General features: G+C 42.3%; 3 protein-coding genes across 3 annotated transcripts in view; 1 reads left to right on the forward strand and 2 right to left on the reverse strand.

The window, feature by feature from the left end:
- T265_04190 (hypothetical protein) overlaps positions 1–25,828 on the forward strand; it is a gene marked incomplete at both ends in the record, with an annotated part of 43,746 nt that overhangs the window by 68 nt on the left and 17,850 nt on the right. The window lies entirely within an intron of this gene.
- Positions 115–12,545, reverse strand: T265_04191 (hypothetical protein; the record flags this gene model as incomplete). Its single annotated transcript, XM_009168873.1, has 5 exons — positions 115–294; positions 1,465–1,737; positions 2,355–2,618; positions 4,738–4,881; positions 12,240–12,545. The coding sequence occupies 5 exons, from the start codon at positions 12,543–12,545 to the stop codon at positions 115–117; spliced, it is 1,167 nt and encodes a 388-aa protein (XP_009167137.1).
- Positions 13,198–25,828, reverse strand: part of T265_04192 (hypothetical protein) — a gene marked incomplete at both ends in the record, with an annotated part of 126,651 nt that continues 114,020 nt past the window's right edge. The window contains one exon of the mRNA XM_009168874.1: positions 13,198–13,229. Coding sequence (XP_009167138.1) covers positions 13,198–13,229 — 32 coding nt within the window. The remainder of the gene's footprint in view (positions 13,230–25,828) is intronic.

Genomic DNA, 25,828 nt, shown 5'->3' on the forward strand with positions numbered 1-25,828 from the left:
AGCGATAGTTCGTATTTCTAGACATTGTGCTCTAAGAAATCAATGTGGTGCAGCCAGAAGACAGGATAACGGACTCTCACAACCAAATCCATGTCTAACGTTCAGTTCCCGCATTCACACATCGTCCGATTCTCGCCTGTTTCTGGCTTTGTTACGCTTGAATCGGCTGATAATCAGATCTGTGATCGCTTCCGCCTTCACTAGTTCCGGAGTGGATCGCTTGTGTGTGAGGATTACCGGTATATCTGCCTCCACGTCTCGACCCCCGAAGCCTGTGCAGAGTTTGACGCGTATCTGGACAGGGAGATAAGAAAAACGTGTTTACGAAAAAAGCCTCATGTTATCCTCAGGTACAACGTACGGCTGAAATGGTAGGTAATTTACTCTGATTTTTGCGGAAAGCTGTGCAAATTACACAGCAGGTTGTCCATTAAAACCCTCACTGTAGTTTGGAAGTTCTCGGCTTTAACGTTAGTCTACTGCGTCTATATCATATTTGAATACGTTCTCGTGTCAGATGAATAAGCAAACAATGCAAAATCATGAAAGATGTCGACATAGCGAAAGTCAATTTTAAGTCAGGTTCACTTCCAACGGCTTACGGAAAGCAGGTGCCCACTTGCAGGCCCCCTTGCTCTATGACAGTTCAGCGCAGGTTAATGCTGTCAGTTTGCTTTTTGGCTACTAGCTGCTTGCGACGTTAGGTGTTTATTCTCAGAGCTATTCATTATGCAACTATGCTTAATTTGTCCTTGTGACCAACAGTCGAGACTACTGATGATTAGTTATAATGTAGATGAAAGCGATTTCAAGTCTGTCTTAGTTTACTTCTGTCGGCCTCTGCTCAAGCGTTGACATCCTTCGTAAATATCCCGACTTCCTTGGACATCAACGGGTGCATGTCACGAACCTCCACATGCTGCCCTTTGTTAACGTGACATTTCATGCATGACTGTACGTGGGACTGCCGCGGCATACGGGGCGTTTTGAGACACCACTTGTTCACTTACGATTGCTCATCTGTGCATAAGTGTCTTGTACTCTTCGTTCGAGTCGAAATTTCTGTCACACTCAGTTTCCTGTCCTTTTCACAGTTATACTAAACTTCTTGCATTTAGGGCGCTTATCCTCCTACGGTTTCTAATCGAATAGCATTCAGTCCAATAGGTGATTGTCATTAGGAATTCAGTCTTTAGTGTCACTGATGGTTCGGTTTGATGTACGGTGGCATTCTCAGTCATTATTTGCTCATCACCTCGAGAGTGCTGTGCATAATAGATGAACCATCCACGTAGTGTTTGCATGGTAAATCGCCCCCAAAGTAAATGAACCTACCAGGAATCTAAACAACAACAACACTACCCATAACAACCTTTTCTCACTTATCCCGAGTGTCTTGAGTAAAATAAACGTCTATCCGACTGAAGTGCTGTGAAAAGGGAAAACAACATCACCACTGCTTACTGCATACTGCACAACCATAGCCATGGCCTCCTTTTTGCGGAAGTCCTTGATCAGTGTTGAAGATGCCAAGGTGGTATCTTCGTGTTTTAACTTTCCGTCGAGTGCAAGCCCAGCCTTCACTCGAGCATCCTGAATTGATGGACGGATGGAATATTTGTGTTGCCATTCTTTGGACTGCGGTGGAACTGGAAATCCTTCGTCGCTTTCCATTTCAAGGACAACAAATCTATCTGTCCGTTGTTTGAACATTGTTAGTTCCGTACACTGAAGAAACTGAAAAAAGGAACGTTTCCGAAAACAGTTCAGTTTGCATGTAATTTGTGTGTAGTTTCAAAACATCACGAGACTTGAATCTATTCATGTGGCCGGAAATATCCGTTCCAAACTTCTTTTACATGATGGAAAGAACTTGTTGGATCTAGTTTGATGGAACCAACGATAGGTCCTACCTATTTGCACTAAATTCTCCCAGATACTACCGGGAGACCGGTAGTGTTGATTCAGGGAATACATCTAAGCGCATTGGGTGTCAGACGGTCAGTAAGTTGTAGCAGTTCAGTCATGTCCATTCACTGAGGTGCAGTGGTTCCGTTTTGCGGTGTCCTCATTGACCAAATGCAAATCTATTGAACGAATTTCAGGTCAATATTTTCACATCATAAATGCAGCCAGCTAAACAGAGGTAGTAGAGACACCAGACTGACGAACGTCAACATCCAATATCTGCCTTTCCTTCCAAAGGCCGTCCAATAATCGCCTCCGATATGCTACGGACTTTTTCTCTTCAGCCATTTGACAACGCCAATCTATCGTTTCAGGTGAAAAGCTATGATACAGCTGTATTCCACTTGGGACCACCGCCCCATTCTTCGCACTATATGTCAGCTCACCTGAAACTTGACCCGCCTCACAGAATTGCTCGACAGATTGTCAATGTTTAGGATGATCTGAATCGGCTCTCCGTGATAGAAAACTTCTTTTGTTAGTGTCACAGTGGCTTTGAGCATGCCTGAGTGGAAGTGAAAGTTTTTGACGATTTCTTTTGTGTATGGAGACGAGTTTGGATCTGGAATTGCCAGAGTTAAACGCCGAATGGCCATCGATATGGAATTCTTCTTGCTTACATTGCCCGTGGCGGATCTTCCAATGAAAACCTGAGTGTGATGAAGAAACAGGGTTAGGAACAGAAAGTTCGTGCTCCAGGGAAATATGCATCATTTGGGACAACGATAATGTGATTGTCACCGTCTTCATGAATATGCTGAAGGTAATGAGGTCAGTAGATCCATACGGCCTTTTTGATTGGTTTCACTGTTAAAAAAATTCAGCTGTTGCAATCAAGTAAATGCAGTGAACACGTTATCTCCTAATTCTGCGTGAATAATCCTAGCCTTTTGAGGCCTAGGTTCACATGAGATTCCCGAATTACCTAAAGTATGTCCCATCAATATTGGAACTTGGGTTTATTGAGAGAATCTCTTGAAGGAAAACTCTGTTTCAGCATGTTTCATTTGAAGAATAGCATAGACGAGGGATTCAGCTGGGATGATCGTTAAAGCTAAAGTGGTGTCCAGATGAATGTCGTTGATGAGTTTCGTGTTATTTTGGTTCAAGTAGAACATAATATTGTGGGAAATGCGTCTACCTGATGAGCCTTAGAAACAGGGAACTGGTCGTAGGCTGCTGAAGACTTTTCAGCAACCTTTTTATTAGTTTCCATGAAGAACAACCTGTTCTCTTTACATTTCCTGTGATGACTCAAGATGGTGGTCAGGAAGTAGTCAGAACTTCGACATTAGGGTGACATTTTAAACCCGTAACATTCGGTTTGAACGAAGCTGATTACTTTGTTTCATGGGTGGCTCTTCTATGGGATTGATGACGACGAAAAACAGAGATGACGAGGGGGGTATTGTTTTGGAACAAAACATGCTCTGATACTTGTGCCGTAACTCAGTATTTTTGTGATTCGTAGTTAATACATTCACCTCCCTCTACACGTTCTCCCCATTTTGTCGTTGCGGTCGCTTAGTTCCGTGCAAGCGAGTGATCCGCCACTACGTCACCTAAACAGAATGACTCGGTGATTCCCCGTTATTACCCTTTTGGAGCTTTGACTTAAAGTTCAGCAACCTAAGGTCACCCAGGGGCACTGCTATACACCAGTTACCATTTTTACCATTGTCACATTGCAGTCGTCACTTGACGACTTTTCACTTCGATGTTGCGCGCTTATGTTCTCAACCGATCCGTGCTCCTTCAGCGTCACATTATTGTTCTCCAACGTTACTGTGGACAAACTTCACGTTGTACATTACTCAGTTTGTCGGTGTAAGTACTGTCAGCAAATAGCTCCAAACTAGTTTTGTCCACACAGATTATCTGGTCAGCGTGGTGGAATTATGCGGCCGCTGTGCAAATATCGAGCACCAGCAATATGAGGCGACTACGTACATCTTACCTCTCCTCAAGAAAATATCTTAGGTTAAAGGCGGCATCGCGCTGATTTTGGCCAATAAGCGTGCCACTGGATTCTGTATCCGAACGCCCTCAACGAATTTTTGAATGGGATGAAATGTTCGGCCGAATCTGAAACATTTGCTGTAGATGTTCCATCTGACTGCTGACTCGCGTAAAGTGGTACCTGTCATTTAGCTCATTGAAAAGAGTACTGTTGTCCAAGAGAGTGAAACTCAAGTAAAAACCAGGAAATGAGGTCAATTAGCTTGGAATTATTGACGAAAATACTAGTAATTATTTGGATCTCAATAAGTGCAAAATCAAATTGTGTTATGTAAGCAGCTTCAGTAACTTCAGCCGGAATAGCGTCTGTGAGATGTCCCTAATTAGAGGCCAGCCTGGACCAGAAATGTCAGCTGATAAACCAGAATAGATTGTCAGCGATGCTTATAGCATAATCTTTCTGGAGTGTCAGCTGACCAGTTGATACATTATTATGCAACGCAGTTATTTTGGGATATGAAGGTGTTTCTATTCGGTCGTGAGGTTCCGCTATTTCCAGCGTAGAATTGGCGTGAAAAAAGATTCACCACCGCTGAAGTTGCATCCAAAATGGGATATCTCTCGCCAAATTTCCTTTTCATGAGGAATGTTTTATTTCATGTTGTACCGACACAAGGGGAAGAACATAGGCGAAAGACCTAATAAAGTCCGAATGGCTCCCGTGCATAAAGTTCAAACTGAATAGTGTGGTTTAACGATGTAATCGATCTGCTTAAAACCTAAATAAGGATAAGGCTTATCAAACTTCACCTGGAGCATGTATTCAATTCCACAAGGATGTTCCACTGGGACAGAGCTAGGTTCTGACTGGATAGTAATAGATGCAGGAATATCATGGGGTAGGGTAAACCGAAACGGTATGGCATTTTCTCCAAATCGTTCCATCAAACGTTTCTGTTAATAGAACAATAAAAGAGACCGTAAGTATGATTGCTTAATAAAAGGCGGAACAACATTGTTTCGAAGAATTTTGAATTCAATCGTCGGCTACATTACTATTCCCAACAAGCGGAACTGAGCATGCTGTGTACTGTAACTAAATCTGACCTATAACAACTTACTCACTTACGTCAGTTTATGCTAGCTGAAACTAGTGAGGGATAGAAGTGGTTTTCGCAAGTTTTTGTTGAGTAAAACATTTAGAATGTAAACTGGGAGGCCGTTTACGCAGCATATTGAGAATGAAATATTTATCGGTGTTTGGGCAACTTGTCAACATCTAGAAAACGAAGAAAGCGAAGGAACTCCTAAAGAGATCACATCAGGTAAGTAGGTATTCAAAGCCATTTTACAAATTTTTAAGTCGGCTATGAAAGCTAGGTGGCACTTGGTATGTTGCAAAAAACATAATAAGATTGGACTGACGTCACGACAGAAACAACATTAGCAAACAATGGCGCCGCAAAGTGCAAACGAAAGGTCACAACACGGGCAGCCAAGTGGAATCCTTGTCCAGTAATTGGAAGCAAATAATGGAGGGATCTTACTTTCCCTCCCTCCTTGCTAAGGCCACGGCAATAAGTGTGATTGACTAAGCCGTATTTGCTTGTACGACTCGGGTTCCAAATTTCCGATTGCAATGAACTTGGCTGTTTGGTGTGTCCATTCAGGTAATGTTTGCACATTTTGTAAAACAGACTAAGTACCTTTGAATAGTCTACTTGGTATCCATCCCGAGCCAGGTGCTTGCGAATAGAACTATTGATTTTTTCCACAGTTACATCGGTCCAGTCGAGTATTTGCTTCTTTGTACCGAGCCAGTTGTTATTGACCTACCAAAGCCAGACTAAATAACCAAAATTCCTGCAGGTACTCTCGTTTGCTCACAAATTTGGTTCCGACAACAGACTCAGCTGAATCCCCGTTTGTGGTGTTGTAACGTTTAGATAACTGTAGAATTGTTTTAAACATATACTTGCCCGACGTGCCCTTTCTAGCAGGAATTCGCTCACATTCTCCATTTTGCAGGAGTTGCTGGAGTTTTTATAAAAGTTGGCTCCGTCAGCCAGGTAGCTTAAACCAGAGGCCACAAAGTCTTGCATGAGAAGCGGCCGAAGTCAATTACTATGTCACCTTAAGTCGCCTTTAAAAAACATCGTCGGAAAAATGTCCCCTACGATCAGTCTGCTGAACAAATCAAATTGAATTTGGCAGTAAATAAATACTAAAAAGCCATAACCATACTTTTTCAGTGCAATAGTTCCATGGAGAATTTCTATAGGAAGTACAAACAGGATTGTAGTTTGCCACATTTCTGAATCATTATTAAGTCTACCCATGCGTTTTATATAAAAGCAAGACGTGGGATTTACGGGCCCGAGACAACTAGGAACAAATACAATGGTGGCTTGAGAAGTACGACTGAATAGGTCACACGACTCTACATTGGTTTTACAGCCGGTAAACATGAAAATATGAGCATACATTACCTTAAATCATCATTTGAACAATTTGTTTGTCTACAACGACGAGACCAATGGCTTACTTATCTCTGTGAGAGGCCACATTCTTAGGACTGTCAGGTTATCCGAAGGAAACCTTGCTAAATTTAAGAATGTTAGGTACGAAATCGTCGATGTTAGTAACGACGGGTATGAAGAGTTGCGCGTCAGTGACAATCCTCTACATGGTCCGTTTCTATTTAAACTTTTTACGTAGCCGTGTCTCGAAGGCTGTACTGACATATCCGTAATTCTGAATGACTAAACCATTTCGGAAAAGCCAACTCGACAAATGTAAAATTAGTCAGACCGATAACAAGATACTGAATATTTTGCCGGCACCATTACCCAGGCCATGTATGACGGTATCAAAACCCTAGAACCGGTTTCTCTGAGACTCTGTGAACTGCTTAAAATCCACAAACAGTATCGTCCGCTTAGATCCAGGTCTGTACATTATGCCCCAGTAAAATTGCAACGAACATTCTTGAGCACTTTGTCGTAGAATTTGCCAACATACTTTGGAGATGAGCGTAGCGATCGAGGAAGTACATGTCGCAAGAAGCAAACGATCTTGTTCGACATATCTTCCATGTTCACCAATGTCTCGCCCACAGAATATATCAGTTATTTTTGCGTTTACTTACAGGAAAGCAATATAGACCTTCACCTAATCTATCGCTATGTGCGACTTCATTGCAAAAAAAGACTGTACTAACAAGTTGTTTGTATCACAATAGGCTCCCCTCACTCACTCACTCCGCGCTTCTGTTCTTACAGGGCGCCTTGAAGACCATCAGCTTTGTTTAAGTTTAGAAAACATGCACTCCGTCTGGTGATACACAGGCGATTTATTCGTCCTCATAGACAAATCCTCAGGGCTACCAGAGATTCTCATAAGGCACACCCGGGCATCCGATTTATATATTTAAAGAGAAAAATGATAGGACTTTCCACTTCCTGGACGTATGTCTGTCAAGAGTAACTGATGGCTTATTTAAAAGTTTTCCGGAAACTCATCGGACGGGACAATATACGAACATCAACAGCTTTGTCCCACTGAAACATAAACGAAATTGAGTCCGTCATCTTGCTGACAGGTTGGGAAAAATTTGTTGTAAACTCAAGCTTTAATCACTAGCTATCATGCTTTGTGAAAAAGGTCATTCACCTCAAAACATGTGACTGTTACCGACTAACAGAACCAAATCGATTGATGAAATATCTCTTCATCAGTTTTCTTTTCAGAGGCAATCTACTGCAGACTATCTAATTGGTGTCTGAATCATAGTCTTTGGAAATCTTTCGGACCTGTCCACTCAAAGTGGGGTTCAAAACTACTTGATTGGTGACTCCAGAGCTCACTGATAAGCTGTCGTTCTGCATTCAAGTTGTGGTAGTCTGCTTCTTCGCCTGTTATATTGTATAACAAAACAGATGGGACCAACGAAACGGTAGTTGTATAGGAGAATGATGGAACAAAACCCATTTCATCTGACAACCGGATTGCGAGAGTTTATTATCAAAAAGTTGGTCGTCCACTTGGCTGGTACAAGTCACGTGATCAATTCTAACATTGATTTCTGAATATCCACCTACCATGATGTGTTCAATATCAATATAAGACATTTGAGATTCGTGCACGCAACCCCAGTGTGTAGACTCAGAAGACGCTCGTTCAGACGTTGAGTCTTCCATGATACACCAAGGTAGTCTGCAGGCCACTCAGGCCTATTAATCGTGACCCCAAAAGTGTTTAATTTTTTTCCAAAAGACTCCACTTCATTCTTGTTTCATTTGTATGGATCGCTAGGTTTTAGGTTTGTAATCCGCCGATCTGTATTGACCGGAAGAAGAGATCACCAAAACATTGTTGTTCGTTTAGTTGTTTCCTGAAAAGAAAATTATTTGCTTAACATGATTTGGTGATGAAGCCGGCAAGCTGGCAGCGTACAATCGAGATAAATAACCAAAATGCCTTCCATATTATTGGAAACCGTATCTAGGAACATCCAGATAATAGTGTAGGTAGGTTACACGTTTAAAGCGAAATTAACCTATTGTCTACCAAGCCCTTCTGAACTGGTGACATTGTAGTCGGTTCCAGACACTTATTAGTTGACAGAAAACCAAACTCCGTGCACGAAACTCCCGCCGAAGCGCTGTAGACCGGAAAAGCAAAGATCCGATAAAAATTGGGGCTAATACTATCCTCACCCATCCATTGTAACTGTTAATGGTCCACACTAACCGACAAGAACCGTTGACTAACACTCAGCAATGACCAGATCTTACAATCGAACGATACCTGGATGACTGGTTCTCCGTCTGTTTAGAATCAGCCAACTTGGTAACCTATCCCATTGATCTGAAGAGGCTTCTGTGTCAGGTAAAACCTTGTCCAACAATAAATCCAGTGAATCCAGTAAATCTCTTTGAAACGATGACTCCTTGATCGATCCGAAACATCATCTGGCTAGTTCGGGAGTTTTTCCGAGGAACTCAGTTTCGTAAACCCCCAAAACCTACGTAGAGATTTTCCACAATCTGAAAGGAAAAAGGACCCCTATGCTCGATTGAATAATGCAAGGGTGGGACAGTCTCCTTCGATACGAATTTTGTTCTAAGTTAAAAGTTCATTATCAGAACCTAGATAACTGCAAAGGGCAATAAAGATGATGATAATGAAGAACTTTATTCGCTCAAAACACACAATACTCGAATTTCAACTTTAAGTAAATCCCTGATTTACGGCAGTAAACTTGATTGGTTTCGCACTACAAGAAATAACGGATAAAAGAAGCCAAGTTTACGCCGGCTTAGCCAAAAGAGTTGTTTTACTAATGTGGCTATTTTGTCGTTGGCTTGTTCGCTGAGCTGAGCAATTTGATTGCAAGCCAACGACCATCTACGCTACCTGAGGTACCAACATTTTCTTCTGTAGCTATTTTGTGAATTACATAAAGAATAGATAGAGCGGATGCGCTGTGAAGCATCTGTAGTTTATTTTTTAAGCCTAAATGAATGTCCTAAATCATCCGTCCTAATAAAGTGGCACCAATGAACAATTATTTCTGGACTCAGGAAGAGTTGCTTACGATGATGATTGACTCCAACACTTTCAAAATAGCATTCTTGGATTTTCCATGAAAACCAAAACTCATCAGTGTTGCTGGGAGAGTCGAAGAGACAAAGGATACACGAAATATTGGGCAGCCTTTGTGCAACACATTCAGTTGAAGAATGTCATACGCAAGCGATTCAGATGAGCGTATTTTATCACTGCGTATTCCAATGCGTACAATTTATTATTCCAGTAGAATACAAGGTTGACTACGTCTATGTGATGAGCCCCATGAAGCCTGAAACCAGTAGTTAACTGTAGAGGAGTTATCCGCAATTTGAGTTCAGGAAATGATAGAGTGTTTCCGCCTGCACACATTCAGTCTCTATTTTTGAATAACAATGGTATTAGTACATTTCAGGATTCTGCTATTTGTTCTGCTAAATGCAATATCAGATGCAACTGGTGGATCGCTCCGATGCTTGCTCCGATGCTCCTTACTCAAATGACCATTTCGGGAGTGTAGGCTGTGATCCTGGTTGGCTTTGACGCGTCGGTGCTTCTGATTGTTCCAGTTGTTTGCTAAATCTCAACGGCATGTGCGAACCCACTCTTGGTCGTAGTTCTGTCCAGATAGGCGGTAGTTTCCCCACAAACGAATCAGCAGATAATGTTGGATTTGGTGGGCAGTTACTGGTTGTACTGGACTACGATTAGCCTCACGAACAAAAGCCGGCCTGGTGGTCGCATTTGTTACTCAGCATTTCTGTGTAACTTGTTCCACCTAACATTTGTCTGATTCGCAAACATGTGTGCAGCGATTTCCCGGACCTTTTGCACTACTGATACTGAATAAAGTAGCATTTAAAACTTCAGTATGCCTATTGGTCATACCACCGCAAGATGAGCAACATGACGACAACTAATTCAGTCTAGGAACAATTGGTTGTCGTAGACTGAAGTCGGTTGTGTTAGCTTAGCGTATAAAGTATTGGTCGAAAGTTGTTTGTATTGTCACTCTTAGTCTTTAAATGAACCACAAAATACTGTGATAAAGTCTTCAAGTAAAATGCTCCACCCTAATTCACTATCCCTCAAACCGGGTTCCAAGTTCACAGTTTTCTCTCAGCGTTGACCCTTTCACATGAATCTTATGTGTTACTTATTCACTTTCGTATGCAGTTCATTCTTCGGAATTCCATCGTATTATGAAGAACCTTCATTTTGTTTTTTTGGAAGAACCTTCATTGGAAACAGGACATGAACGACGTCACTACTATTCATTATTCCTGACCGTCTATTTTGTTCAAATGTTTGTAAAGCTGATATGGCTACCCGAGAAATTAAGTTACAGTCCCCTCCCGATTTGACTGAAATGGGTGAGAGATCAATCCTTTCTAAAGTCATTATGTTGTGGCGGTAACCGATTTTTTCACCATATGCATGACCTCTCCCGCATACTAGATTCACTGTAAAAATCTACACGAGTTGACACAATCGAATTAAGTGTATCTTTTGGCAGATTTTTGGTTCAGGGTGAATGGAGACGTTCAAAGTTAGTGAAATGATTGACACAATTGTGACTAACAGAGGGTTATTTTTATGAATTCCGCAAAGTGTTCGACATCGCATGGCAAAAGTTGTGTAAACAAGCCATCTTGGGATCGAAATGCGTCCACTCCTCGGTTCTGGACAAAGAATGGGTTTCATTAGAAAGCATTCACGCCTCCAAAATTGCCTTCTTGGAAGTATCGTTTACTTTTGGGAGTTTCTGTACTTGAAAAACGAGCAAACTTTTTTGAGAGTTAACTGGCTGCATTAGAAGGGGACGAAATTTTGATACCCATTATCTTTTCATCTTGGGCTACTCTCAAAGCCATCAGCTTCATCTCAGTTGGCGTGCTTAGAGAAACAAAGGCCTATTTTCATCACTGAGACGCAAATCACTGATAGCGATTCAGCAATCACGTGTTCATTGCGCTCGGCGTTTTCACGTACCAATGCATTATTTCAATTCTTTATCCATCCAAAAAGCCTTCTCAATTATATCCACTGACTATCAATACCCTTTCTGTTGTCAAACTTAGGTTTCAAACAACTTTTGTTCGGTAATTTTACGTCAGTCCTTTCAGATGGATTCTAACACAGCACTATGTCGGTATTTTTCTCACTATCTATCAAATCTGGAGGTAGCAGGAGGCATCGAGACTTGAAGCTAACCGTGCTGAAATGTTGTGGCTTTCATTAGGTTTTGTGTTCCCTAAAATGGGAGTGTTTCCTGTCTTTTGCGCTTGAAACTGAGTGGTGTCGTACAGATTGCAGTTCACCATAGTCACAGCGGGCACCGTTCATTATCCTTCAGCTTCCTGGAAGCTTTGCACTGCTATCTTCTGAGAGAAGTAGTCTATCATTTTCATGAAATAATAACTGCGGAAGAATCGAAATATTCAGTTCCGGTATTCATCGATAGACGAACAAACCAGCATTCAGACATGCTTCGCTCTCATCTCTGTCTGTTTGCCATTTTTTCTTAAAATGACTTTAAAGGTGTCAGGCGGAGATATTTGTCATTCCCAGATGAGTCAGTGTATTTGTTTCATCTTCCGATCAAAGTTAGTTCGCATTATAGGGGTTTGGCTGACTACACAAAAGACATGTTTGTGCAATCACAAAGTGTTTTAGAAAATCATTATTCAAGCGCATGAGCTCAATTCCAAACATCACAAAACGTATGTTATTAGACTCACTTGGACGTCACTCAACTCTGGTGGCTTCTTGTCTTCCGAAGGATAAAGCTGGACTGTCTCGATAAGAAACTCCTTGAAGAATGCCACTCCCGACAATACATCATCCATCGATTGCTCTCCATACCGGAAAGTGCACCGAATTCGAGCAAACAGCTTGCTTTCCCTCAAACTCCCCATATCGGTGGTCACAACTCCTTCAATCGGGTCCACATTTTCAAGGTCGTCAAATATGTCACGTGCTGATAGGTATACTGCAAGCTTGTCACTCGGGCTATTCTTCTTGTATACGCTACGTTTAGTAGACATTTTCAGTGCAACGTGAACGCCTCAGTTCAGATTCACTAAATTTACTGATGAACGTTCCTAGTATTTTGGCTTCTGCCACACTAAAGAGAGCCGTTCAAGCTCACATAAAGTGTGAGCTTTTATCTCCACACTTGCCTACTTCTCGATTTACTCAGATAGGATTACTTAGTGCCTTCTAATGTTCTTGCGTAATCCGGATTTACAGCAACATGATATAATCTTGTGTTAAAAGGCGTGAATGTGTTCCATTGGTTGCTGAGCACGTGATTTCTATGGGCGGCTGAAAAAGCCAACTCGATGTCTACCTAAGGCCAATGGCTAGAACACAGTGCGACCATTTCCTTGGGTATAATGACACAGGTATCTTGCTTCCCAAATTGGGGTATTCCGAAAACGAGACAGTCCGTTATCAGGACTAGCATGGATTTAGAAACAACAAATTCGTTTCCCTTTTCAAATACACTGAAAACCTATTGAAGCCCGGTTTGGAAGCAAGTCTGGAGAGAGCTATATAATATTAAACATTTAAACAAATGAATCCTTCTAATTGGTTTCAGGTTTTACTGGGCTCTGTTGACTTTGTTCAACTGCATAGGCATAAGGTGGTCTGTTGTCCACTATCTCACATTAGCGGCCCATATTTTAGGGGACCTTATGTGAATTCGAATTTTACTTCTAACTGCGCTGAACGAAAAAACAATTAGGAAAGAGGCTCGTTGGTCAACACACCTATGGCTTTGTGGGAATCCTTCACTATCTCCGAAGTTACAATGACCTCCCTTTTTAAGTGGTCCATGCTCAGATGATGGTTCTCATTGACAGTTCCACAGATAATATTTATGGTAGCCAGTATCCTATACCCACATAGACGGGTTTCCGACAAAGCCGTATTCAATCAACTATATGGTCTTATAAGAGTACCAGTAGACAAATTGATACAGCAAGTTCGAAGCCAGTGGAGACTGTCAACAATGCTTACATAGCGCCTGGAAGTCTTGGACAGACAAGACGACAGGCTGTGCCAGAAGTTTGATAAATGGGAAGAAATGTATAAAAAAAGAACCGACGCCGAATCAACATTAGCCTACGGTTTTATCGCAGCTTTTCCCTGGCTGTCTCAAATTGTCCGTCCATAAGTTATCTAACTTCAAGCTTGAAACCGAGTCGCCTTAGTTTCTATAAGTTTCTATAATACGCTGATCTATCATGCAGCGACGATCGGTTAGCTGTAAAGCTTCACTTCGGAGATGTCTACAGTCCATCGACGCGAATAGTGCCAACACCAAGGAAAACATTGAATAGCAAAACACACTCACTTGTACACCCATTTGATTTTCACTGGTGACTCAAGTGAATCCCAGCTGAATCTCTCGTTTATGATATTCTTCAACAGTATGTGCCACACCAAACCGCCTCAGATCTCTCTTGGTACGATACGCTAGCATCGCAATACACTGTATATAAGTAATATATTGCTTATAAGGTTGTTGGTGAGCATCTTGAAAGAAGAAAACGGTCGTGGGCTATCGAATAACCTTTCAAGAAAGAAGCTCTGTCAATCCTGAGAACCATAGAATGTGAAGAAATTAAGAGCGGACAGGGACATCTTGGTAGCGACGCCAGACTTAGGTGCCAGTCTAGCCATAAAGAACAGGGTAGGCTTGACTAGTGAAACGCAGTTGATAGTGTCCTCGAGACAATTATTTTTTCGGGAACAAATCGAAACAAGACTGGTGATAAAGACAAAAATGATGAATGTCTTGAACAGAGGCGTTCGAAGCACTGAAACCAACTGCATCCAATATTTCATGGATGTACGAGCTTCCAGATCTACAAGCGGAATTTTCTTTACACATTCTTAGACAGGTGTAACTCCCCATATCACGTGACCGCTAAATTGCTGGTTGACACACTGGAATCAGTTTTTCATCGACCTTCCCCCATAGTCTCGAAATCATCTTTGATATTGTAAGGTCAACTCAAGACCTGAATTTATCAGACAACATTCGCACATTTCAGACGTTTTGCCCTGTTCGTAGATGTTCTCTTGATGGAAAAAAATTAAAAGCCCGAGTTATTCTATCGAATGCCATCAAACAGCTGGTTTCATCTACGGCGAATCAGAGGGAATTTCCCGAGTTCCCTTTCAATGTATGGCTTAAATTCAATGGCAGACTTTACCCCCAGGTTGATGGGTTAGCAGTTTTTTGGATGGTCAGGTAACTTCTTAAAAGCAGGCTGGAGAAGTATGAAACACTCGTTAGATTTGTGCCTTTACAGTAGGAGAACATCTGTTTCCGTTCTTCGTCCGCATGAGCAACGGTGATGCTGGGATTACACTTTGGACACTGAACTAAATTTTTTTATCGACATGCTGAAAACAGACCAGTATCTGAAGAATTTGCTGAGAGAAGCACGAAAAGTGGACCACTTCCGAGCATAGAGGAGAAAAATGTCACTGAAATCTTCATTTAACGGGGACCTTTGCAGCCGAACCGGTCGAGATAGACCCCTTGTAAAGCGCTTGCCGCCGCTGGCCTTCCTAGCTGAAACTCGACGAAGGGAGTTTTGAACAAAACCACGGTCGACCCCTCTAAGAGACCTTTTTATACCTGTGTGCTTCTTTACCTGCTTTGCATCAGTGTGTTTTTCGGATATCTAGGCACCTGGTAGATCGGGAGCATATTTCGTCCGAGGAATTCTCGGAAAGGTGTATTACAGCTACTTTTTTCCTCATTTGGTCAACAGCAAGCAACACGCTGCAGCAAAGGCGGCCTTCAAAGTCACCTAGACTACTTTGTGAGAGACAAGTTAACAGCAAGTCTTGGCCACAAAAGAGTCAATTGCTATCAGTTTACTGGAGATAAAATTGGTGGTGCTCACACTACACTTGGTTTGACTAAGAACGTCTCTCTACACACACCAATAGCCTTGCTATACCACTTGACGCCTACTGAATACACACGCTCTTGTCACTGATTCTTCAGACTGGTCGTTATGTGTAAACTGGTAACCCATCTCAATCTGGAATTGAAGTTTATACGCCATGCTCTTTTGAACTGTTTAACCGAATAAAGAAGTACCAAAAGCATTCGTTTGTCAACAAGCTGTCTATGACCTTGTCTGTCGAATTCACGCGGACATATAGTGCTCCTCCTTAAGAAATAGAACGGACAAAGTTCTCCACCACTTACCTTTTGGATGGGCACAAAATCCATCGAAATCTGCCGTAAATTCCGACAGCTGTTATCCTACCAATACCCAGAGAACGCCCGCTTCCATAAATCAGGCATGCAGAGCTGAAATCTATCCAACAACGACGAGATAGGGTGAATATGTTAAGCAACGTGGGTTACTCTGGTCACACATTGGTGGCGATGAATGATTTGCTCAGTATTATAGCAGACAGGCTTGGTCACATGGCTTATATATGCCGATAACTGCTGGTTCGGTTATGATTTTCATCTGTTCAGGAAAATAAATCGCTTTTCGGACGTGCAACTCACACACTGTAAGAGCTCAAACAAATGTAAATCGGTGAGTGGCGATGTGGCGCCTCATTCTTGCTCTTAAAACTCCAGTCCTTTTTGGGAAATATTTTAAGGCAGCTAAAGCACGGGTGAACCCTTCACAACTCCATGAAAACTCAAACACAAGATGAGCCAACCGAGGCCTCGACATTACTGTATTGTTTGGTCATTAGGTCAATGGTTCGCGGAGGTGGCATTGTGACATGCACATACTAGCAATATCGGCTCGGGTCGCTGAGACACGTTACTGAAGAGAGTTTTACTGCCGAAGTTCGAATTCGCTGCCCATATCCATTTACGTAATGCTGGCCTATGAAAACTGCGCTTAGACCTGATAGCATTTTGTTATGGTCATCTTCTATAGCAAGCTAAGGTTAAGACCAAATAATGAAGAATACTTAGACAGAAGTCGCCACGTAAAATCAACACGATCGAGATGAAGGGTTGTGAATTTCCCTCTCGTTATATCTAATTGTTCCGACTATAGTTCTCTCCAAAGATGGTTCCGCCCAAAAGTGGTAACTCGGTCAACATCGTACTAATCCCTTCGTTGCGATCCGGCTTCGGCCATCTTACTCGTTCAGTATGCTGTTCTTAGGACACGTCGGCCAGCCAATCATAACTTTTTCGATTTCCCCAATCCACGTCTATATGTTCCATAATCATCTAAAACTATCCCGGAAGCATTTTAAAATGTATCGAGTCCATTCTCAAAGTATCTGAACAGCAATTTCATCCTCTCTCGAGGTGAAATTGGTCACCAAGTTCATTCTACCCACTGAACACAGAAATGATCCCTGTACAGTATTCAGAATTTTACCGCGCATAATCAACTGGGAACATATTGACTAATCAATGTCGATCCAACCTCTGAGCACAAAACATATTGTCGGACCCCACCGCTTATGCCTGAAATTAAGAACCTGACCTGATTGGCCCACATTACGACCTTTTACATCCTACTTCTCTATTGCTATTTATCCCTATTTATGGTGCAAAATTGATATTTCTTTGTTTTGCGACGGAAGAGATGAAAGCAAAGTACTGACAACCTGTATTTGTTGTCTTATCTGCCCAGCAGAAGCTGAGGTAGATCAACTGCTTAACGGGTCAGCAAAGGCGCTACGGGGTAACCGATGCAAATACAGCGGAAGACGGAGAAACACGTTTGCTTTCGACATTGCAGCGAAGTGATCAAGGTGACGCTCGGGAAAAGGGCTGTTTTGTGGCGGTATGTGCGTGGAGTACGCTGGTGCAATGAGATCCCTTGATTGTCCATGAACCTGTAGAGTCCTGTCCTGTGAGTACGCGCGGGTCTGTCAGCTGGACTGAAGTGCAGGTGTAAATACTGTACGTAATGGGAACATTCTCACTTGACAGTTCCGCAAAAACGACTTGACTTGATGTGCTTCAGGGTCATACGCATGGCACGAGACGCGGGTAAACAAATCGATGAAAACTGTCAAGTGTACTTTTACTTATCGAACTAAGCGAGGTGGTTGGAAAGTTAATTAAGCAAAGTAAGCTACAAGCCACTCGTGCATCACCTTTTAAGTGGAAGGTGTGTGCGTCCAGATGTGTCTGTGCAAAACAAATTTAGATATCTCGACACCTGGAAGAACAGCTGGGATTCCGAGGAGGGTGCATAGTGTTTTGCGCACGCGAGGAGTTTTCATCCCAAAAATGGCCTAAATTTCACATGGACAAACCGTGAATTTGCTATTGAAAAACTGAAAATGGATTCGATGCATGTTGAACTGATACGACCACTTGTACATCATTTCACATTTCCTCGGTTTTTATAAACACAATTTTTTTCCAAAAATTTGAACTTTCAAGGTGTTCACTACTGCTTCACCTAGTTATAGACTTTATCCTTCTTTAAATCACCTCACCAGAGAGCATACACTCGATACGCGTCACCTCTCAGATTCTTTAAAGAACGCCAAATTCCATAAATCTGAGGAAGAAGAAAACTAATAACTGAACCAGATTAGTGTTTGAAGCGCATAGTACACTTGTTGTCGTACCGTCTCTCATGCGTGTGCTTCCAAGAGTAAAGCAACCTCGTCAGCTGAGTTGAAGAACACCTTGTAAGCTGTCATTCCCCATCCAAAACCACGACTGTGACCGCCAGATTATGCTTGCAATGAAAGGTGGCCATTCGGTGCTAGTTGTTTGGATATCAGTAGTTTGGCTGAGTCAGCGCAACGACCGAATTTTAGAGCCCAGCTACTGGCGAAATGATTGATCCATTCCATGGAGGTGACGCTTGTATATGAACGGAGTGCATCAAATCCTAAAATCTATCTTACATGGTGAAATGCCGTCTTCCAGCCTCTCGTTTTATATTCCAAAGCCGGAATTGAAACTTATTCCACCTGAATTTTGGATAACGCCTCCTTAAGACCCTGTCCTGATCAGCGCTGTATCGGATTGCTTTAAAAATCTGAGTTCCTTTTTTTTCTTACAATGCGTAGTGAGTACACTCCCACAAAAACAGCACTATCTATTTGAGACTTACTTGCCTTATTCCAAAAAATATGAAATCTTAAGCTGACATAGGCCTTAGCATTTTTCGGAATAACTTCTGACAACGTTCGGTGCGCAGAAAACAAGACAAAACTGGCTAATTTTGTCGAAATGGAAATCGAAAACAGCCTGTCGTGGAAGCCACGACCAGTAAGACAAAAATAAGCCACGATATTTTTATCCAGTTCACAAGTGGTATGTGAAAACATTGTCACATCTGCTTAATGCTATCACATATGCTTCGTTGATCCGCTGCTATGCGCTCGGTAAGGTAACAATGTCTAATTTTACTTCCTTTATGACTGAAGTTTCCCTCATCCCGCTTGACGACTAACTCAACTAAACCGAAGAATGTCAAAAAAGTATCTTCTACCCTTATGCCACTCAAAAGTGTGCGCTTCCAAGTAGAGTGCGATTTTTGCCGTGTCAAATTGTGCACTACCCGGGGATGCACTGTTTTTCCCAACGAAATTTTTTTGTATTGCGGTTGATGACATCCGAACATTTTTACGCAAATCATTAATACCCAAAAAATTGGAATTTTGTATGTTGGGATTTCAGAGGACCAAACAAGATCAGGAACCCACTAGTGAGCGGTCAGTCTCACTCTGTTTACAAAAGCTCATACTGAATAAAATCCCGAACAAAAGATCTTGTCCGATGAAGGACAAGATATACTAGTGAGAAGAATCAGTAAATAAATCAGTAGTCGTAGTCCTGGTCACTTTGCAATTTATTAAGCACACATTAATTTATAGACCAGGAAATATCAACATGTGGCAACATACTGCTCGGTTTGGCCAATAGATTCGTCGATGATGCATAGTAGTTACTGGATAAAGAATCTCACGAACAGCTGACAAAACCTAGCCGGATCGAAGAAACTCGAAAGTGATTATGAGCTTCCGTGAGGTGGACCAAGGATCGATTGCAGGATGGAAAATCAAATATGCTAACTGCGTTATTATATTTGGTGCTTTGGGTACAGAGAAGGGGCTAAACAATGGAATGACTATTGCTTTAATTTTCGCCAAACTCAAGTCTTCACTCCATCGGGGCGTTTCTCAGTAGAGTTGCGCACAAGTAAAAGGTGTACATCTACCGCATTATTTATGGACCTGATAAGTCCGCCATTCAGTTACACAATCTAACACAGTTCTTAACGCTCGCAGATGCGTCTGTTTTGGCTTGTTCTAGGTGGTTTAGGGCGTTACTGAGGATAAGCAGATGATGTCTCCTTTACAGCCTATAAAGACTGTGTTCCCAAAAACCTGAGTGGATTATTGAATGCAGCCCACCGTCTAAAAAAGTCCACCAAGAGCTCCTAAGTTGTTTGCAAGTCGAGTCGTTGAACCACCTATGGAGAAGAACTTGGAATGGAAGTATACCAACTTCTCCAGCTCTTAAAGGAAACTCCTCACAAGGTTGCTGACCGGTTTCGCCCTTCCAGTTCGGGTTCATCAGATAGGCGCAATCACCGAGTTTCCGTCAACCTTATGTTCTACTTGAACCCAAATTGGACCGTTTCCGAGAAATACACTCATTTGCAAATCAATTTGGTTTTCACGAGAGACTCAACGGAATCTCCCGTTTATGAAACCGGTCGTGGGCTGCCGAAGAGTTTTCAGCAACCTTGTGAGTAGTTTCCTTTATGAAAATATACTGCGATATCTCGAATATCATACTAGTTGAATCATGAGGTGACCTCTGTGCAGCAAATTTAGTTGTAGAATATCATAAACGAGAGATTCAGTTGAGTCTCTCGTGAAAACCAAATTGAATTGCAAATGAGTGTATTTCTCTAGCTCCCTTTTTTGAAACAGAGATGGAACTTAGTTAGGTTTCTGGATAGATTCAGTTGACACTACAGGAGGAACTGGATACCTTGCACAGCATACTTCTTGGTAAAGGCTACATTGACAGGTAGAACCACAAGCAAAATACCCTTCACTAATGACCTCAACCCTCCACTTCAAGGGCGGGATACCAGCACAAACGCTTATCAGTGTCACAAAACCTACCGCTGTTGAAGTAAAGTATTTATGTGACAACTGTGCTATACTTCCTTTGAAAAATAAGGCTTTGCTACAGATGCTGGTGCTACACATGGCCGTACGCTCTTTAGGGTGCATTCGACGTTTCCTTTACACAACTATCTCTGCACACGGGAATACCATGTACAATCGCTTCACTGAAACTGCTAACTCTGCATACAACCGTGACCGGAATTTCATCTTTTTTCCTTGCGGAGTTCATTACCTGTAATGACGTCAATGACGAATGCATTTTTGGCAGACATCATTCGAGCGCGGACGCTCACGCGTTTGTCATTTCATCAAAATGGAACTAAGGTATGTAATGGATATTGAGGTTTTCAAAGCAGTTTTTTAGGTTTTCTTATCAGATCGATATTTTGAGCATTCGCCGAAGGAAAATCATCTAGTTTATCGTTCTTTTTCTGGAGTGAAATACCGCTAGTATAAAACCAAACGCACAAAACATCTCTTCGGCAAATAGTCCATAAACAAAGGATCAGGTGAGATACGATTTCAGAAATCAAAAATCATAAAAGGAAGATTCAGCTGGGTTCCAAGCGAGTCTCCCGTAAAACCAAATTTGCTAATTCCGTGCAAATTGGATTCATAGAACATAAGCTTAATGTAATCCCGGAAACTGCGCCTACCAGATGAGCGCCAAGAAGGGCGAAACCGGTCGTGGGCTTTCTAAGAATTTCCAGCAGCTTTGTGAGTAGTACATTACGTCTGTTAGTCGTTAGTTTTTTTTCTAGATTTCTACGAACGGGTTAAAAAATTTAGGGTTCTAACAGGGAGCGACACATCTCACCATTAAGTTTGAGTTGCGTGCGCGATTAAAGAGATTGTTTCAATTCTCGTTGTGGAATACCTGTCTAGGTGTTATTGGTTTCAATAAGCAGAACAAAATGTCCAAGAGTTTCGATTAACGGGGCGTTTCCGAACGGCTGTTCTCTGTCTGGAGGAAATATACCATTTCCATTGTTCTATAGAAATACATGTTCGCAGCAGTGGCTCTAAACCCACTTGCAACGTAAAGGATAAGGCTGAACTTAAGTGAAAAATCCACCTCACATACAGCTCTGTACCCCAAAATGCTCCATTCAAGCAGAGACAAACACAGAGTTGGATGTGTTTGGCGGAGAATTTCGGCCGCAAGGTTTTCGTGGACCTTGATTGATAGGTTCACTAAAGACCTGCTATAAATTCGTCATATCATTCAACGTATGCTTCAATGGTGGCTTCTTAGAAAAGGTCGATGTGGGTCCACCATATACACCAGTTTAAGTTTCTAAGCTAGGTTCCTAGACCCATCACGAAACAACTAGAACTCACCATGGTGAGATGGTTTGTGTGCTTCTGCAGCTCACTAAGCTACACTGAACACTTTGACGCTCGAAGAGTCTCTCTCTCCCATTTGATAAACGGTTAGTAGTCCAATCCACACAGTCTTCTGCTCCTCAGCTTTGGGGTTAGAACATGTGCGGCAACTTGTTCTATAAAAATGGTAATGCATTTGTGATTCTTTCCAAACACCGCTGCATTGCGGTCAAGTCTCTGAGCCAAGGATTTTAGTTGAGGACCGTAATCTTCCCCCTGTCCAGGTATAGGCGCGCTGGCATTATCCCAACCAGCGTACAATTAAGCTTGCTACAGGCGTGTGCAGTAATCAGCCGGGTCGCATAACTATCTACATGCAAAAGGGTTGCTAAATTCAAGCAGGGTACTGCTACCGCCTTCCGTCTTTCTGTTTTACATGCTTCCACTCAGCACACCCCACGGTTCACGTGCCTTACCCAGCTGTTTATTTTTAAAGTACACAAGTTCTTTTGTTTTCATTTTCCTAATGGGCTTTTAGTGACAAATATGAGTGCTCTGTCAAGTCAGTTGCTAAATTTGGCTGGCGGAAGATTTGCAACACCACTTCTTGATGTTTCGAGTCAACTGCACTTCAGGAAGAAATATATCAGAAGTTTTGTCTGATTTTGGTTTTTGTCCCAACAAGTATATAGTGTTGACTTTGAGGAGTTCAGATTTGTCTTAGGATGGTGATTTTACCACTAATCAGTAGAATGCACTATTCCAGAAATGGTCGATCAAACAATCCCACAAAAGAAGGATTCACTCTGTCCTGTACTTGTACATGTCAGGAAAGTTGTGAACCCGGCCGACGACCCGAGATAGCGGCAGTTATTGTCTAACCTTGAAATAACCTTGAACAGCACAAAATTGACCTACGGGTAATAGCGAAAGGGATTTTCACTGCAGACGTCAACAGCACACAAAGTGGCACTGACTCACGTTAGAAATAGAAGCATAAGACTTCAGTCATTGAAGAATGCGTCCCGATTATCGTAGAAAAAATAGTGAGCAACAATTTGCCATTGTGGCGTTTCGTAACTTTATTTTACTTCCATTATAACACTACGTATTTCATCAATTGCATAATCGTTTTTTGTTCGAATACGAAAAACTCCAAAAACGCGCACTTGTACAATTTCACGTAATACAAGCGTGGTCACGTGCTTTAACTCTCTCTTCTGATTTCGCCCGCGCTTGCAGCGGTCATTCGCGAGTCTCTGGTTCAGTTTCAGACAGCTTCGAATCTACTATATGTGGGAACTGTTCAGAAGACCTCTGGACAAACATAATTGGATTATCGTTTATTCGCCGACCTGGGCCAACAACGAACTATTTCAAAGCGAACAATTGTTAGTGAGTCCGTTCCATCTGACCTTTTTATTTTTGTATACTCAACCTATCGTAATTATTTTTGTCTTTGCCACACACCCCTGGTAAACTAACTTATTGGGTAGCCAAACCACTACACCATCAATCTTCTCCCAAGAAATGTGGGTCAAAAATGTAAACTGTTTGTTTGGAAACAAAGTTTTTGCACCTTCATGTAGGACTGCTCGCGTAGATAACAGGCATAATCTCTTTTGCCACAAATTGTTTTCTGCAGTCCCAACTCATCTAGCTTGGCCATAAATATTGCGGCAAATGCTCACTAGTGATAAAAAGGTTCGGAAATAAGTACAATATTTTCCTTGAATGGCGTAACAGACACCCAGCAGACAGGCGGGTTACTAGTAAAAGCAGTAAAATCGCAACTCGCCTAGCATCCATTCGCACGTCCAGTTTGCTGTCTTTGAATACTACGGACATGTGTAGCGGTTTCAGGTAAACGGTACCCGGGATCTACTTTAACTGATGTACATCAGTGTTGCGTAAACTGGAACTACTTTGGATCAGACAAGAGAAGAAGCCTATTCTTTGCCCCTACCAACCTGTTTCTAGCTTTGCTCACTGGACATACAAATAATCGCGAGTATGAACAAATGAGCATGAAGTCTAAGCCGGACCAGCTCGTGTGTGGAGCGCTTTTGGTATTTCGGGTTCAAAAAACGAAGACAACCTACCAAACTCTACCCGTTTACGGTCTCAATAAGAAAACAGGAAAATAACGTGTAAAAAAGCCGCGAGTTGGCAGTGCAGCAATATTTTCAAGGCATCCGCATAGATGAAAATTTGATTACCGACTGTCGTTTGAAAACATTTTAGTTACTTGATAGGGCTTGGATACAGTAGATGACGGTTTTACTCGAAAAGGCATAATGCAGTGTGCACACGTCGGGGAAAAATCTTTGCCAAATGCTTTGAAGCATAAACACAGGCTCCGCACGTTTGTTTGGATGCACACTGAAGGACATAATCTACAACGAGGAACGACTGCTTGAGCAGCTGAAAATCAATCACTGGAGAATAGGCACTGCCAACGTCCACACTGTCAGAACATTCTATTTTCAATATATACAAAGGTTGCTTAGTTAGATGATATTTTGTCACACACCCCTAAATATTGTACAAGTTCAACTATGATATTGTTTCTTTTGTTTGTCCCGGAAAACGCATGCTCGTATCAAAACAGTATCATAACGGGTTGAGATATTTGGTATATTGGTTGAACTGAGGCAAAGACGGAATGGAATGAGGTTTTCGCACAAGCTTCCCGGGCTGGTTTGTTCTCTTCAGTACCATTCATGGTAGGTACACCTATCATAATTATCCGCCCACACCTGAAACTCATTCGCTCACGCTAAATTACACATGAAATCCACGCAATCCAGCAGGAAGAAGTCTGGGGTCGCGGGTGCAGGTTACAGTTTATAAACTTGTTGATTTCAATTATAAAACCTTCATTCACGCTCAGTCGTCTCTTAGTGTCTCGTTCCTAATCTCTGGAACACTGGTTAGCTGCCGAAATGTTATTTTGTGGTAGCATTGATAAAAATTGGGAGCGGAGCGTGAGGTATTCGTTTTAGATCTCTGCGGGCATTCAATTGTTTGACCTGAATGAATCCTGTCACTGTTTATTCCCCGCTGCTTCCCATCGGCGTAGCCTCCCAGAGACCTACTTCGTTGGCCAGCCAAAAGGGTTCGGGTTTCCTGGTGCTGCACGAGTGGTACTGGCCAAAGGAAGAAGGCTTTCGAGGTGGAGTTATTTATTCGGAAATGCCAACTGACCGGTCACATACCATTGAACAGGGAAGCAAAACTCTAATCTGCATCTTAGTTACAAAAACTGGACACAGATCTTCTCCCGAACCAGTCTTCCTGGAGATTCATTACCTCCAATCATTCGTCGGTCAAATAAAAGCAAATGTTACAAAGTGGCCCCATGAATTCCGCAACAGAATTCCATTTTTCAATCGACGCAAAGCGAAATTCTACGAACAACACATACTACTCGCGTGCCTCCCGATCAGTAGTATCACCATTACACACCTCCACCCCTTAAAGCTCGTTCGCATTCCATCGATCTTCATTTACCTAAGTCAGGTCGGCTTCGGCAGCGGGTCTACTCGGCCGCTCTTCGGGTTTATCATGCCACTTGCGAAGCTGTGTCCCATTCACTACTTTCGATCCCCGACCATCTTGAATGGTATAGACGTTCCCCCGGCCGTCGGTGACGACAAACGGCCCTTGCCATCGACTGCCCAACTTCCGCGACCCCAGTCCACTCCTTCCAGGATTCTGGTGGTCCTTCCATTTGACCTTCGTGCCTATGGGGAATGTTCGAACCTTTCTACTTAGCGTCTTCTGCCTAGTCCTTTTCTGAATGGCGATCAAATTTTCTCCAGCTCTCTTTCTTTCTTCCTCTAGCTCCTCCGGAGACAAGCGTGTT

This window comes from Opisthorchis viverrini, assembly GCF_000715545.1.
Source record: "Opisthorchis viverrini unplaced genomic scaffold opera_v5_66, whole genome shotgun sequence".
Classification (NCBI taxonomy): Eukaryota; Metazoa; Platyhelminthes; class Trematoda; order Opisthorchiida; family Opisthorchiidae; genus Opisthorchis; species Opisthorchis viverrini.